Source organism: Hylobates moloch, unplaced genomic scaffold (assembly GCF_009828535.3).
Source record: "Hylobates moloch isolate HMO894 unplaced genomic scaffold, HMol_V3 SCAFFOLD_14, whole genome shotgun sequence".
Taxonomy (NCBI): Eukaryota; Metazoa; Chordata; class Mammalia; order Primates; family Hylobatidae; genus Hylobates; species Hylobates moloch.
This window is the reverse complement of record NW_026652289.1, coordinates 54,658,870-54,673,933: the sequence shown is the minus strand read 5'-3', so window position 1 is coordinate 54,673,933 and position 15,064 is coordinate 54,658,870. Positions and strand designations below refer to the sequence as shown.

Here is a 15,064-nt window from a genome sequence, read left to right as displayed (position 1 = left end):
TTTGTCCTCCAGTTCCTGAGGGCTGGCACGGGAGCCGTCAGCAGCTCCAGACCCAGCGTTGAGCAGGAGGACAGGGCGGGCTTGTCCCGAGCACACGGGCCCCAAGAGTCAGTGTGACAGGTTCCTCCTACTGTGCCCCTGCACACTCCCACAGAGAAAGCTCTGGGGCGGAGCCAGGATATAGAACATTGGTTCTGTCTTCTCGGCTCCTTGTCTTCACTGTCCTGGAGGTTTGAAGGGGCTGCTATCGCTAAAAGGCTTACCCCACACCAGTGGCTGGCTATCTCCCTGTGGCGTGAATGGCCCTGGGACCCTATTCCCTCGCACCCAGCTCCTCCCCAGCCGAGCATCCTGGCTTTGGCCATCTCAAGGGTCTTCGCCGCCTCGTGACTCAGCATCCCTGCCATCCTGGCCCAGGCTCTGTGCAGCCTGCATCTGAGGAAGAATGCCCACAGAGGCCAGCACAGGGCCTCAGGCCCCGAGTCAGGTGGAGGACAATTAGAAGTGGAAGAATGGAGGCCATGAAGCCTGAAGTGGGGCTGGGTCAACCCAAGGCCACACAGAAGGCCTGTGACACAGTAGGGCAAGATCCCAGGCTCCTGTCTCCCTCCTGGGAGCAAGAAATTGATGGTGGCCAGGGTTTCCCTGGGTAGTCTGAGCAAGCCCACCCACCCAGTCTTTGGGTGGTGAGACCCGCCCCAGTCTACCCCCCACCAGTGGTGCTGGGGGCTTGGGAGAAGACTGAGCGGGGCTGTAGGTGACCCAGGGAGCTGGCTGTGTATCTTCACCAGGCCCAGGAGGAGCATGTACAGCCGTTCACTGTAGCGTGTTTGTGGAGCAGGGAGTTAGAGGCGACCTGAAGTTCTAAAACAGGAGGCTGGCCGGGCACGGTCACTCACACCTGTAATCCCAGCACTTTGGGAGGCCAAGGTGGGTGGAACACTTGAGGTCAGGAGTTCGAGACCAGCCTGGCCAACATGGGGAAACCCCATCTCTACTAAAAATACAAAATTTAGCCAGGCGGCACACACCTGTAATCCCAGCTACTTGGGAGGCTGAGGCAGGAGAATTGCTTGAACCCGGGAAATGGAGTTTGCAGTGAGCTAAGATGGCGCCATTGCACTCCAGCCTGGGCAACAGAGCTAGACTCCATATCTATCTATCTATCTATCTATCTATCTATCTATCTATCTATCTATCTATCTATCTATCTAGTTAGATAGATAGAACAGGAGGCTGGCTAGAAGGGACATAGACGATGCACATCGTGGAATCCTATGTAGCAGTGACAGGCAGTGAACTAGATAGACCTTAAAAGTTTACATGGACTGGGCGCGGTGGCTCACGCCATAACCTCGGCACTTTGGGAGGCTGAGGTGGGCAGATCACCTGAGGTCAGGAGTTCGAGACCAGCCTGGCCAACATGGTGAAACCCTGTCTCTACTGAAAATACAAAAATTAGCCAGGCATGGTGGCATGCGCCTGTGGTCCTAGCTACTTGGGAAGCTGAGATGGAAGGATCGCTTGAACCCAGGAAGCGGATGTTGCAGTGAGCCGAGATCACACCACTGCCCTCCAGCCTGGGCTGATGGTTTCGCCTGTATTTGGAGTAAGCAAAAAGACCTCATTTGGCTGGGTGCGGTGGTTCACAGCTGCAATCCCAGGACTTTGGGAGGCTGAGGCAGGAGGATCACTTGAGCCCAGGAGATCAAGGCTGCAGTTAGCCATGTTCACGCCACTGCATTCCAGCCTCGACAACAGAGCAAGACCCTGTCTCAAAGAAAAAAGAAAAGGTGGAGGTGGCATGGGGAGCTGGATAGGTACTTTCACCAGGTCCAGGATCTTCCTTTAAAATGCATACTTTTCGAGGTGAGGGCTGATCACACAGTCTGATAGTAACTGGACTTCACCCAACATTGGCCACTCTGCTTGGAGGGCCTGTGGTACCCTACAAGCCAAACGTTGCAGACCAGCCTCCCTACTTCTACACTGATCGTGTCCACCAGCCCCCAACTCAATCAACCCTTCTTTATCCCCTTCCAACATCACGTAATCCCCCAGCCCCAAGCCCTGCAGAGGGGCCAAGAGCCCAAGCCTGCAGGCCTGGCTGCTGATGAAATGTCCCCTGGGAGAGCTGCCCAGAGAAGGAGGCATTGTTCCTTCCTGGAAAAACATACCAGCTGTGGGAGGGGGTCTGCTATTCCCTGGGACTTCGGCAAGGATCCTGAGGGTGAGGCGGGAGGGCCCAGCCTGAACTCCTGAGGCTGCTCCTTTCCATCAGCTTCCCCGAGCTGCTGCCTCTTGTGTCACTCCCACGGCCATGAGGGTGTGACAGAGGTGGAGCACAGAGAGGGGGCCGTTGGGGGAGTCACAGGAGGCCCTGATGATGGTTAGAGATGTAGAACAAAGAAAATTACAAAATAATGGTAAGAGTGATTCCATTTAAGTTCCAGAAAAGGCATAACTAATCTACAGTGATTAGAAGCAGAGCAATGGCTGCCTGGGGTGGCGGAGGTGGGGAGAGGACTTACAGGGAAGGGGCCAGAGGGTGATGGAAACAGTCCACAGCATGATTGTGGTGGAAGCCACATGGCTTTGTACATTTGTTAGAACTTATCAAACTGCACACCTAAAATCTGTGCATTTCACTGTGTATAGATTATGGCTCAAAAAGTTTATTTTTATAAGAAGAGTGACAGGAGGAGTCCTGGGAGGGCAAGGAGACCTAGGATCTCCTCCTGGGGTACCCCAGCTCCCTGTGTGACCCTGCGCAGATTTATGGGCCTGAGCCTCAGTTTCCTCTGATGCTTCCAAAGACATTATGTGCCTTGGTGTCTTGGGGGCAGGACATGGAAAACACTTTGGGGTGCCTAGAACAGTCATTAAAGAGGCTCTCCTGACAGAGCCTGAGGGGCTTTGGACCAGTTAGTCACTCCCAAAACAAAAGTTGCTCCACTGAGGGCGAGTAGGACTCAGGCCCTGCCCATAGAATGTCGTCTGGAGCGGAGGAGACACACACAGGTTAGTATGATGAAATCTAAGTGTAGATCTAATACAGATGGGGTAGCGAGAGAGGAGAATTGTGTGCAGTCTGAGATATCATTGCAATTAGGGGAGACTTCCCGCAACAAGAGGCCCCTGCCTGAGCCTGAGATTCCTCAACAATAAGAGGAAGAAGATGATCATCTGTGGCAAGGGTCAAGGCTCAGATTGTGACCAGCAGCCCCAAGCTGTTTGTCCTTAGCCTCTCTTCCAATTCTCCACATGCAGTACTCTACAGATGCCCCTCCTCCATAACTCTGGCACTTATACCCTACCCCACTCAGTTTTAATCAGAAAGGCTTGATGATATCACAGCAATTCCTTTTTTTTCTTTAGCTGAAGAGCTTTAGTCCATCATCAGGGGACAAACAGAAATGAGACTGAGATTCAGAATTGCTGATAGGCATCAGACCTCAGTCTGTGACCAGGATCAGGGCTTGGTATGTGACCAGTGTCAGGACTCAGACTGAGATCAGGAACAGGGCTTGGTGTGTGATCAGGGTCAAGCCTCAGGGTGTGCCCAGGGCCAGGGTTCAGTGTGTGACCAAGGTCAGCGCTTAATGTGACCAGGGTCAGAGGTCAGTCTGTGACCAAGGTCAGGGTGCAGACTGTGATCAGGCACAGGGCTCAGCGTGTGTACATAGTCAAGGCTGGGAGAGGCCAGGAACAGCACTGGCCCTCACTGGCCCCACCTGGCCTCTTCCTCCCCGCTCCTCCAACTTCCCTGGGTTGCATAGCCAGCTCATGAAATAGCCTAGATAGGAAGGGTCAGGCCAGAAAAGCTTTGTGGAGCCATCTGTGCAGTATTTCTTGAAACTGGGCCTGGGGTGGGGGCAGCAAGCTGTCTGATGTCAAATGCTGGGTCTCCTGAGTCTTAAGGCCCAGCTACCCCACCCTATAAGCTGCTGAAGGAAAGGCACTGGGTGATGGGGAAGGGGCCCATCCCTCTCATCCTCACCCCTCCCCCAGAGGCTTCCAGGGTCCAGAGAGTGAGAACCAGCTCCCAGCTGGCTTGAGGGCCTATGGGTCCCTTGGGAAATGACTGCAAACATTCCTAGGGGCTCAAGTAACACGGCCTAGGCTGGCCAAGAAGTCCCCCACCAGCCAGGAGCCACCTCATCCTCACCCACCCTTGCACTCCAAGCTTCCTCATCATTCCAAGTAGGTGAGATCACCCTGGCAGCCTGGACCAGGCTCCCCCATGAGGCCCAGGCCCCAGGGAGAGCAAAGCTAGGGTCTGGGAACTCAGGGTGGTGTGGGGTGGGGGACATGCAGGCAGACACTTCTGCTGATGGCTTAAAAGCCAGCCTTCCCTTCCTTGGCCTCATCTTCCAGACCTAAAAGCTGATGAGAGGGTCTTGGCAGCAGGAAAGGGGTGGGAAATCCCTCCATGGGACTCAAGTCCTCCCACCTTGCCTGCTCTCACCCTTCCTGAATCCCTCAAGAGCAGAGCACTTCAAAGAAACTAAGAGGAACTTACAGCCTCATCTTATCACTTACCTGACAGAATCCCTGAGGCCAGAGAGGAGAGGGAATTAGAGGCCCCAGGACCACTCCCCTTTAAATCAGTGGCTGGGCTGGGATAGAGCCCAGGGCCCGGGAGTCCCCCCTGCCCACACCTACCCCTGCCCGCACCCACCCCAGCCCACACCCCATCACTCCAACATTAAGATATTCCTTCTTCATTCCAATGCAGGATGGAGTCTGGACACCTAAGTTTGGTTTCTGCTTATTCCTAGTAACTCCTGCTCAGACTAATGCATGCCCAGGGAGGAACATGAGGGGCAGGAACAGGATGGACAGTCCCCGGGCTCTGGCACATCCTGGGGAACAAGGGACCACAAGGATGGGGGCAGCCTCCAGACTTCCCCTGGGCGCTTGACCCCAGGCCTTGCAGGGGAGGGAGCCAGGGCCTCCCTCAGGTTGGTGGCCAGAGGTTGCAGACAGAGGAGGGTGTGGTCAGGTCTAGGGGGCTGATGGCAGGAAGTGGTGGCAGGTGATGGGGGGCGGGGGTACAGGGAGGAGTGGCTGCGCCAGGCCGAAAGGAATCCTGAGAAGGTCGGGCTGGGTGCCCAGGCTGAGAATCCTGCCCTGTCAGCAGCCTGCTCTGGGGAAGTATTTTCCTTCTAGCCCATCCCTTCCTGCCCACCCTGACTCCTGCCAGCCTGCATCCACCTGGCTCTGCCCATGAACCTTTAGGGACTCACTCCAGGCCAGAAGCCCAGGGCTCTCCTGGTGGTTCACAAAGAATGCTGACTGCAGGGATGAGAGGAACAGAGGGTGTCTGGGAGCTGCTGTCCAGAGGCCTGGGGAGTAAGGACTTGAGGGAGTGCCTCTGTCAGGAAATTACGTGGTTCACTCATTCCTGCCTCCAGGCCTTTGTTCATGCTGCTCCCCGTGCCGAGGACACCCTTTCCTGCTCTCTAGTTCTCTAAATCCTGCCCCATCTCCCAGATCTTTTTCATGTCCAAGCTTTTCCAGGAAGTCTTAGCAGTTCCCACACCACAGAGCTCGAGATGTAAGTTCTTGCTGCCTGACTTCCCTGACCCCACACCTGAACCCAGGACCCAATGCCCAAGGAGAATGGCAAAGGGTTTTGGGGTATGAGAGGATGTTTGGGGTGTGAGGAGGTCCCTGGGCATTAGCAGTAGCCAACCTGACGCTCTCAATGTCATGCTCTTCCTCCCTCCCCCCTCTCTCCCACTGCCCACTCCAGGTCTCCCTGACTTGGTCCCAGACCCCAACTATGTGCAAGCATCCACCTATGTGCAGAGAGCCCACCTGTACTCCCTGCGCTGTGCTGCGGAGGAGAAGTGTCTGGCCAGGTAAGGAGCTGAGGCAGAAGTGTAGAGTGTTGGGATAGTCCCCGGGAGTCACCCAGAACCCAGCCTAGCTGTGGCTGCCAGCTAGGCTGTCTACAAGCTGATGACCCTGGCCAAGTGCCCCAGCCTCCCAGGACCCTGACCTTTTCATCAGTGAGCCTTGCCTGCCCCGAGGGAGTCAGGAGGGGAGGGGAGCAAGCGGGGGCCCAGCATTTCTGTATACTATACCTCACTATACAAGGAACTTCACCTTTACTGTGGCGCTTCATCTTTATATGAGCCCTGAAGGCATGGGTTGCCCCCTCAGGAAACTGAGGAGCAATGAAAGGAACTCAAACCTTTTGGATCTGAGCTATTTAATGAGAAGGTTCCTCTTGGGAGCCCAGGCTTCCAGTGGTCATACAGGGACCCAGGGAAGTCCTACTGGGTGGATGTACCTGCAGGATAGAGCCCAGGACTATGGAGCCATGTCCACAGAGGACAGTTGTGGCTTTGGCTGGCCCAGGCTGCTTCTGCCTAGTCACAGCAGGGGCAGTGAGCCCGGGGGACAAAGAAGCTTCAGTTATATGTTGCACTGGAAAGAGGGGAAGGAGACCAGTTTCCATGAACCCAGAAGGTGAGCACAGCTGGCTTGCCATTATTCATGGGTGATCCTGCCTCTCGCAGTGTTTGCTTCTAATTTATAAGCAGTTCATACTCTGCTGGAACATAGGTGCTTTGGGGACACCTCCCTGGGCTAAAATAATTAGTTAAGATTATGTTATCTGCTTCTTTTGTTAATATCCCTCTATGTTGAAAGCACCTATTTTTCTTAATTACCTGCTTTTTGGACATTTGAACTCTCTGTTTAGTTTGACTTTTTACTATCTAGGAAACTCTTCAGAATCTCAACATTTTCTCATTTCTAGAACTTCTAGTTCACTGCCACTATAAGTAGCTGATCATAAACCCTTATCTGTCTGTAACAAGATAAAGAACTTGAACCAGAATGTAACTCAACTCACTCCTTCATTGAGAAAGTCTTGCTTAAAAAAAGAAAAAGTGTCCACTGAACTAAGCAGAGTGATTGGTAATGTTGTCGATGTACATTCTGGTGCAAGTTCCCGATCCCATCCCAGCCTGGCATCAGTGTGGGAACTGCCCCTGGTCCAGGGCCCTCAGGCTGAGTACCACTCAGCCAGCCTGTCTGGGCAGTTCTTGTCTTGTTTCAGCTGTCCTGGGGAAGAGAGCATAATGGTCCTGCTGGAATTCCTCCAGCAATGAGGAACTTACAGCCTCCATGACAGCCCTTCCAGTCTTAAGAGAATTAGTCAAAGTCAAACTATTAATATCACTGCCTCTTCATGAAGGATCCTGAGTGCCCGGACCTGCGCTCCCAGGTGGGGAGAGGAGGCAGCCTGTCCTCTGTCCTGGAGGGTCTCCTGGTACAGCTGGAGAGAACAGCCCTCACCTGTACCCCAGTGACAGAACCAAGACACGAGTGGGACAAGAGCCAGAAGGACTGGTTCACAGGCCAGGGCTGCTGGAGGTCAGAGGAGGGAGGGGTCAGCAAGGGCTGAGGCCTCAGAGGAGGTGGGCATGGGAGTTCAGACCTGGAGAACCCTGCAAAACTGGAGCCCTGGGGCAGAAGGGCCCTCTGAGATCATTTCAAGTATGGGCCGCGGGCTGGTGCCAGTTCACATGCTGCAGGCAGAACCCAGAGAAGGAAAGGGACCCGTTCCAAGTCTCACCGCCAGTTTGTGGCTAAGCTGGGCCTAGAACCTAGACCCTTATGGTTTCCCACGGTGTGCTGAGCCGAACAGAAGGGCAGGATTTAATTGAACAGAGGGAAGGAGGATGTTTTGTTTCAACCCAGACACAGACAGATTCCAAGCCTCCCCCAGACAAGGCTGAGGGCCTTTCATCCTGGCAGACAGTCTGAGCCGCCTGTTGTCCAGACATTCTCTCAAAGAGAGCGCTAATCCCTACGACTGGCCACCGCTCCCCTCTGGACTTAGGACCGGACCTTAATGAGTGCCAGGGAAGAGCCCCTGAGGCCAACAGTTAGCTGTCAGCCGTCAGCTAAAGAGGGGAGGGGCCTTCAGCCACCCCTTCCTGTTCCTACCACAGATGTGTGTGCATGTGTGTGTATGTGTGCATGTGTGTGTGTCTCCCCTCACTGCAGCCCCTCGTTCCTCTTTCCACCCTTTTCCTTTTGTCACAAGGCCTGTCTCAGTTGGAAATCTGGAGTCAGCAGGTGAATTGCGAGCAGGCAATTCATAACAGACCCACGTTCCCTGAATGGAAAAGGGCAGGTTGCCAGCCTGAAGCCATGCAATCAGGGAGAGGTGGTCTGGACCCAGTGCAAGATGTAGGTGGTATCGGGCTGTGCCGCAGTCAGTGCTGTTAGAGCTCACAGGCAATCCAGATCCTCTATGTAGAGCAATCAGGGCAGACTTCCTGGAGGAGGGGACTTTTGAGTTGACCCTAGGAGACTGGGTGAGTTTTGGAATTCTGAGTCAAGCAAACAGCATGGGCAAAAGTATGGGTCAGGGAAAAAGTTCAGCCTGTTTGGAAAATAGGCTCTGAAGCAGGAACCCAGGGTGTGTAGGGGAGTGGAAGGGCAGATGGGACTAGAAAAGTGAAGAGGCTTTGACCAGAGGACTTCAAGTCTGTTTTTCAGGCCCACACCCAAGACATGGCATACCTTGGTCAACAATTAGGGCTCTGTCTGGAGGAGGGAAGACTTATCAGAATCTCCTGGATAGGACTTTTTTTTTCTTTTTTTTAGAAAAGGGGTCTCACTCTGTTGCCCAGACTGGCGTGCAGCAGCACAGTTATAGCTCATTGCAGCCTCAAACTCCTGGACTCAAGGGATCAGTCTCCAAGTAGCTGGGACTACAAGCATAAGCCACCTTACCTGGCTAATTTTTTTATTTTTAAAAAATTTCTTTAATTAAATTAATTTTTCAAATTTTAATTTCTCACTATGTTGCCCAGGCTGGTCTCAAACTATCGGCCTCAAGTGATCCTCCTGCCTCGACCTCCCAAAGCTCTGTAGTTACAGGCATGAGCCAGAGTGCCTGGCCCCCCCAATAGGGCTGTTTTTCAATGGCCCTTCAAAGATTGCTATGTGCTCCTGCACCCAGGGGCTAACCCCAGCTGAGTCACCTGCAGGTATCAGGGACACTGCCATGCCTGGTACCGCTTTAGAAAGATGCTGTTGGCAGCTGGCGGCCACATGGTGGAGGCCAGAAAGGAGGGGACAGCCAGGATTTCACGGGGTCAGAACACAGAGGAAGAGGCCTGAGCCTCCACCACAGTTCGAGGAGACAGAGGAGAAGATTTTCAGGGACAAGGACTGGGGCTGCAGAACCAGTGGCCAAGGGCTGGGGGTGGAGCTGAGGGGGCCCATGCTGGGTTCTGGTGTCACTGTGCCCCAACCCCCCCTCATCTACCCCGCCGTCCCTGCAGCACAGCCTATGCCCCTGAGGCCACTGACTACGACATGCGGGTGCTGCTGCGCTTCCCCCAGCGCGTGAAGAACCAGGGCACAGCGGACTTCCTCCCCAACCGGCCACGGCACACCTGGGAGTGGCACAGCTGCCACCAGTGAGTGGGGAGGGGCTGGGCCCGTCCTCTTCCACTTCTCCTCTGGGCCAGGGACCTTGGTGCCTGAGCTCCCCTCCCACCACGAGCACTCTGGGAGACACAGATACTGGATTAGAGGGCCCGGGGAGGTGTTATCTGCCAACTCTTTTCACTGGGGCAAGTGTTTCTCAGAGAAGCCTTTGCCAAAGCTAGGCTGGAAGATGGATACAGAAGGATTGGTCTCAATAAGGGTTGGAAATGTCTAGAATACAGGGCATTGCCCAATGAGGCCATTACAGGTGGGAGTCCAAAAAGGAAGTGAGGGGTCTAGAGCATGTGCTGTCCTGGAGTGACCCAGCTAGGTGGGGAGCACAGAAGGGCCACCCCGCAGTACTCAGGGGACAGGAGAGCCTAGACCGGCCAGGAGGCTGCACCACAGCAGGGTCACCTGAGCCCATCTCAGGGTGGGGACAGTATGAGAGGCCCGGGGAAGACTAGGCCCTCTTCTTTCTCCTTCTCTCCTCTGCCCCTAGACATTACCACAGCATGGATGAGTTCAGCCACTACGACCTACTGGATGCAGCCACAGGCAAGAAGGTGGCCGAGGGCCACAAGGCCAGTTTCTGCCTGGAGGACAGCACCTGTGACTTCGGCAACCTCAAGCGCTATGCATGCACCTCTCATACCCAGGTTGGGCTGGAGAGATGGGGTTTGGGGCATGGGAGGATGAGGAGTTGGGGAGGCAAAGAGCGAGGCCTGCTGAGGCCGGCTGAGGCCCGGCTAGTACCAAGGCTTCTGGCCACTCAGCTCTGCTCACAGTGAAGGTCTTCTCACCAGTCCTCAGGCTGCCACAGTGCCCTGCAGGGACTGTTCCCTCCCTGCCCAAGCCCCTTTTCCATGTTATTCCAGGTGATCTGCTCATGGAGAGAAGGAAACATTGCAACAGTCTGGAGAGCAACACATCCTATTGGCCTGTTCACCCACCCATATCCCTCTTTCCATCAGCCAACCTAAATATCCACAAACTGTCCATCTGTCCTGTCTCTTTTTATCTATTCTGCCATCCATCTCATCCCTCCCACCTGGCTATTAGATATCTCTGTCTTTCCTCTGGTCCATCTAGCTAGTGGCTTTAGGAAGGGGTGGACCCACCCTGAGCAGTTGCCCTGGGCCAGGGTCAGGGGAGAAACTGAGGGGAAGGTGGGCCTGAAACTCCTGAAAGTGGGCGTGGGGTGGCTCTGGGAAACAAGCAGCATCACAGCTGCTCCTCTTGTCCCTTTCCCAGGGCCTGAGCCCAGGCTGCTATGACACCTACAACGCGGACATCGACTGCCAGTGGATCGACATAACCGACGTGCAACCTGGGAACTACATCCTCAAGGTGGGCCTCTGGGTCTGGGGCTTTCGCTCCAACCCGATGTTCATGTCCAGTGTCCCCCCGTTCCTGAAAGAAGCTTCAGCCTCTGGGCCTGTTCCCTTCTCCCCAGCTGCCGAGCAGAGGCAGCCTCTGAGGCATCACTTGAGGTTTAGGCTTCCCAGCCGAAGGTTTAGGTCTCAGGCTGACATAGCCTCTCTTTCCATAAAGAACCCAGGGAACCTTTGCCCCAGCTGTGGTAATGCTAGAGGCAGTGGTGATACTGTCTCCCTAAGTGACAGAGGACCAGAGAGGGCAAGGAAGACTTGGAGAGCCATGTGGTCTATCTTCCTGTCTTTGGACAGGGCAGACTTTATATCATTTGGGAGACAGATGAGAGGCCCTCAGCTCCTTATAGGAACCCCTGCAAAGCCAAGGGCTCCTGTGACTAAGCCCCTTTTAGCCTGAACCCCTCCTGCTCTAATGGACACTCACTCCATCACCTCTTCCCTTGGTTGAGGGAAAAGTAGAAAAGCATATTAACAACACACATCCAGACCTAGTACATCCGTGTAGGCCAGGTTGTCATGGGCCCACCTGGGGAAGCTATGTCTCAGGCTCCTCCACACAGGTATAAAATGAGTAGGGATCATTCCACCGGTTCATCTGGACCCACTCAGAAGCAGAAAAGCAGCTCAGTAAAGGCAGAGCGGTGAAGCCAGGTTTCAGGCGGAGGCCTTTCCTGCAGAAAGTCAGCAGGTGGAGAGATGCATCCAGTAGCAGTTCTCTGCAGTTCCCTCCTGAGTGCCCCTCAGCAGGCTCCAAGCTTGCTCCTCCAGGGCCTGGGGTTGTCCAGTATATTTTTTATTTTCCTCATTCATCCACTCAATCAACATGTAGGAAGTCCCCTCTGAGTTCTAGGCACTAGACCCACAAACCACATAAGCAATACAGTTCACAGTCCCTGCCCTTTGGGAGTGTACCAGGATTTGAAAGTCGCATCCCTGCATCTGTTTGTAGATGTTCTGCAAATAAAGCTGGCCCTACCCTAGTTAATCCAACATTTAAAAGTGTTGTATCCCAACAGCTTCTTTTCAGACAAAAGGCACAGATCATACTCGGGCCATCATCTCAGTGAACGTTGGGCACGTGGGGCTCCAGAGCAGGGGATCAGACAGGCCCTCGATCAGTCACCTAGACAGGGATGCATAGGGAACGACTTTGAGCCTTGGAGTTAGGGAGACCAGGTGTTGAATCCCTGCTTAGCTCCTCATTACTGCATTCCCTGGGGCAGGATCCAACCTCTCTGACCCCAAATGCCCCATGCAGGGCCCACCTGGCACAGACTCTAGCTCTAGGGAAACATCCAATCTTCTGATAAGGGGGATCAGATGATGTTTTCTTGGATTACCAGCTGCCTCTTCTTTCCCCTCTGTGTCTCTCTAGCAGTGTGTCTCTGTTCTCCCTCTCTCTGTCACCTGTCTGTCTGTCTGTCTGTCTGCCTCTTTACCACCTTCTCTGGTGAGCAGTTGAGGTGCAGCCCCCCTAACTAGACCTCCTTTCTCCCTGTTTCTCTTCTTCCTCAGGTGCACGTGAACCCAAAGTATATTGTTTTGGAGTCTGACTTCACCAACAACGTGGTGAGATGCAACATTCACTACACAGGTCGCTACGTTTCTACAACAAACTGCAAAATTGTCCAGTAAGAGTTTGCCCACCACCCTTCCTGGCCTCGTCCCTTTCCTGCCTGGGGAGCAGGCAAGGCCACCTGAGATACCTAAGACACCTGCACTTTAGGTCACCTTGGTGGCCGAACGCAGCTGCAGCGGGGCCTGTCAAAAAGAGCCTTGTCCATGCCAACCCCAAGCTGAGTGTTTACGGTGGGGCTCAGGCTGTAGGGTGTTGATCTGGGGCTGCATCATGTGGCTCCCTGAGATGTCCCAAGTGAAAACCAGCAGAAGGCAGAGTCATTTGGTGCAAGGCCATGAGCTCTGCAGTCCCAGTTCCACAGCTTCCTCGCTCTGTGACATTGGGTCACTTCCCTGAGCTACTTTCCTCAACTATAAAATAGGTATTTCCACATAGGCTGGGGATGAGGATCCACAGGCCTGATGTCTGCATGTTCAACAGCCCAACACACAGTGGCACACAGTGAACAGCAGCTGTGATCATTAATGTCCTTATCAAGTGGACTGGATTAAACAGTCACAGATTAGAAGTGATTCTGGTTAAAAGGAGCCATCTTCAGTCCCTAGGCCCCCATTGTAGAAGAAGTCCCTAAAATCTGGGCTCGGGATTTTGGCACATGCTGCTGGGTAGGGTCCTCAGTCTTTCTCCTGATTCCCCATGTGAAGTACTTTGCAGAGGGACCTCTTGCTTACAAGCTCACAAGGAAACCCCACCACACTCCAGATCAAAGCAACCCTTTTCCATTAACAACAAAAAAAAATTAGTCCTAGAGCTTTCAACTTTAGTTCATCAACTGGGAGAAAGGTGATAGAGATCTCAAGGCCCAGAGAGGTATCTTTCTCTAAAAGTATATACTTATTAATGGATGGCAGGTATGAGAGATTAAGCCTATGACTATGGTCAGGGTGTGGTGTATGGCCAGGGTCAGGGCTCAGTCTGTGACAAGGGTTAGCGCTCAGTGTGTGCCAAGGGTTAGGGCACAGTGTGTGACCAGGATCAAGGCTCAGTGTGTGACCAGGATCAGGGCTCAGTGTGTACCCAGGGTCAGGGCCCAGTGTGTGACCAGGGTCAGGGCTCAGTCTGTGACCAGAGTCAGGGCCCAGTGTGTAGCCAGGCTCAGTGCTCAATCTGTGACCAGGGTCAGGGCTCAGTGTGTGACCAGGATCAGGGCTCAGTGTGTGGCCAGGGTCAGGGCTCAGTCTGTGACCAGAGCCAGGCTCATTTAGAGACAGCCCTCTCACACCTGATTGCTACCATCAACCTAACTGTTCACAGCATGCTGCCACCACATCATGAATATTAAAAATGGGAACAGCAGCCTCTAGTTCAGTGTAGAGATTAGGTTCCTCATGAGTAGAATGAGATCAGAATTCCCCAGGGCACACAGCATGTTTGAAAGGACGAACTCCTGTCCCATCACTGGCAGTTTGGCTCTTTAGCAGGCTTGGGTTTCCAGCACATTCCTGCTCCTCAGGGCCCGTCTTAGCCATTCAAGACCTAGGGGTCACCTAAGTGGTAGAAGCCATTCTAGGGAAGGAGGAGGAAGAAAGAATGAGGTATCCAGGAAACAAAGGAGGCTGCTGGGGGCTCGGGGGTGGGGATGCAGGGAGTCCCGCCTGCTGCTGGGAAAGGGGGATGGGAACAGAAACAGCATCCCACGTCCCAGGCGCCTGGAGCAGCCAGGAGGGCTCTCGGCAGGGCAGATGGAGAAGCAGCCTGCGCGGCCCTCCCAGCTCCCCGGGGGCCTGTGGGCAGCAGGGGGAGCCAAAGCCCTTCCTTCCAACAGCTCTTTACATAAGTGCTTGGAAAGGCCGGGTCTTATTAGAGTGTCTCAGTCTCTGTGACCCTGACCGCAGGCAGGCGGCTGGGCCAGTGTGCACAGGAAGCTGGACAGAGCGTTCCCAGAAAGGCCACGGGACTGACGCCTGTGGGTTTCCATCGTGTTTCTGGAGGAAAAAGGAGGCTTAAAAAAAAAAAGTACTGAGTTAGAAAAAACAAGAAAGTATTTCCAGACAGTAGCAGCTCTGCTAATGGCCTAGAAAACAATCTGGGACTAGGGCATGGGGAGGGGAATGTGCTGAGACTGTGCCCTGGGTGGGTGGGAGTCCATCAAACCCCTCCTTTTGGAGCTGGGCTGAGGGGGTCGGCACTTTCTCTTGAGGGAAATGTAGGCCCATGCCTGCCCTGCCATGAGGGATCTGGGCTGTGGGAGGGAAGCCCTGGCTGAGGAAGCCACAGGGGCCCTACTTTGCAGCCCCTCATTGACCCACTGTGTTTCCTTCCTCAGATCCTGATCTCCGGGAGGGACAGATGGCCAATCTCTCCCCTTCCAAAGCAGGCCCTGCTCCCCCGGCAGCCTCCCGCCGAGGGGCCCAGCCCCCCACCCACAGGCAGGGGCATCCCTCCCTGCCGGCCTCAGGGAGCGAACGTGGATGGAAACCACAGGGATTCCGGATGCCAGACCCCATTTTATACTTCACTTTTCTCTACAGCGTTGTTTTGTTGTTGGTTTTTATTTTTTATACTTTGGCCATACCACAAAGCTAGATTGCCCAGGTCTGGGCTGAATAAAACAAGGTTTTTCTAC

At 54.1% G+C, this 15,064-nt stretch overlaps 1 protein-coding gene across 2 annotated transcripts in view; it reads left to right on the top strand.

Annotated features, from left to right (window-relative positions):
* LOXL1 (lysyl oxidase like 1) overlaps window positions 1–15,064 on the top strand; it is a 25,880-nt gene extending 10,816 nt beyond the window's left edge. The window contains exons 1-7 of one of the 2 annotated variants that reach the window (XM_058427893.1): window positions 5,411–5,560; window positions 5,759–5,867; window positions 9,318–9,455; window positions 9,968–10,124; window positions 10,720–10,815; window positions 12,375–12,490; window positions 14,765–15,064. In XM_058427893.1, coding sequence (XP_058283876.1) covers window positions 5,506–5,560; window positions 5,759–5,867; window positions 9,318–9,455; window positions 9,968–10,124; window positions 10,720–10,815; window positions 12,375–12,490; window positions 14,765–14,771 — 678 coding nt within the window. In that variant the 5' untranslated portion in view covers window positions 5,411–5,505 and the 3' untranslated portion in view covers window positions 14,772–15,064. Of the gene's footprint in view, window positions 1–5,410; window positions 5,561–5,758; window positions 5,868–9,317; window positions 9,456–9,967; window positions 10,125–10,719; window positions 10,816–12,374; window positions 12,491–14,764 lie in introns of those variants that run through there. The other variant, XM_032174924.2, reaches the window with a different exon arrangement.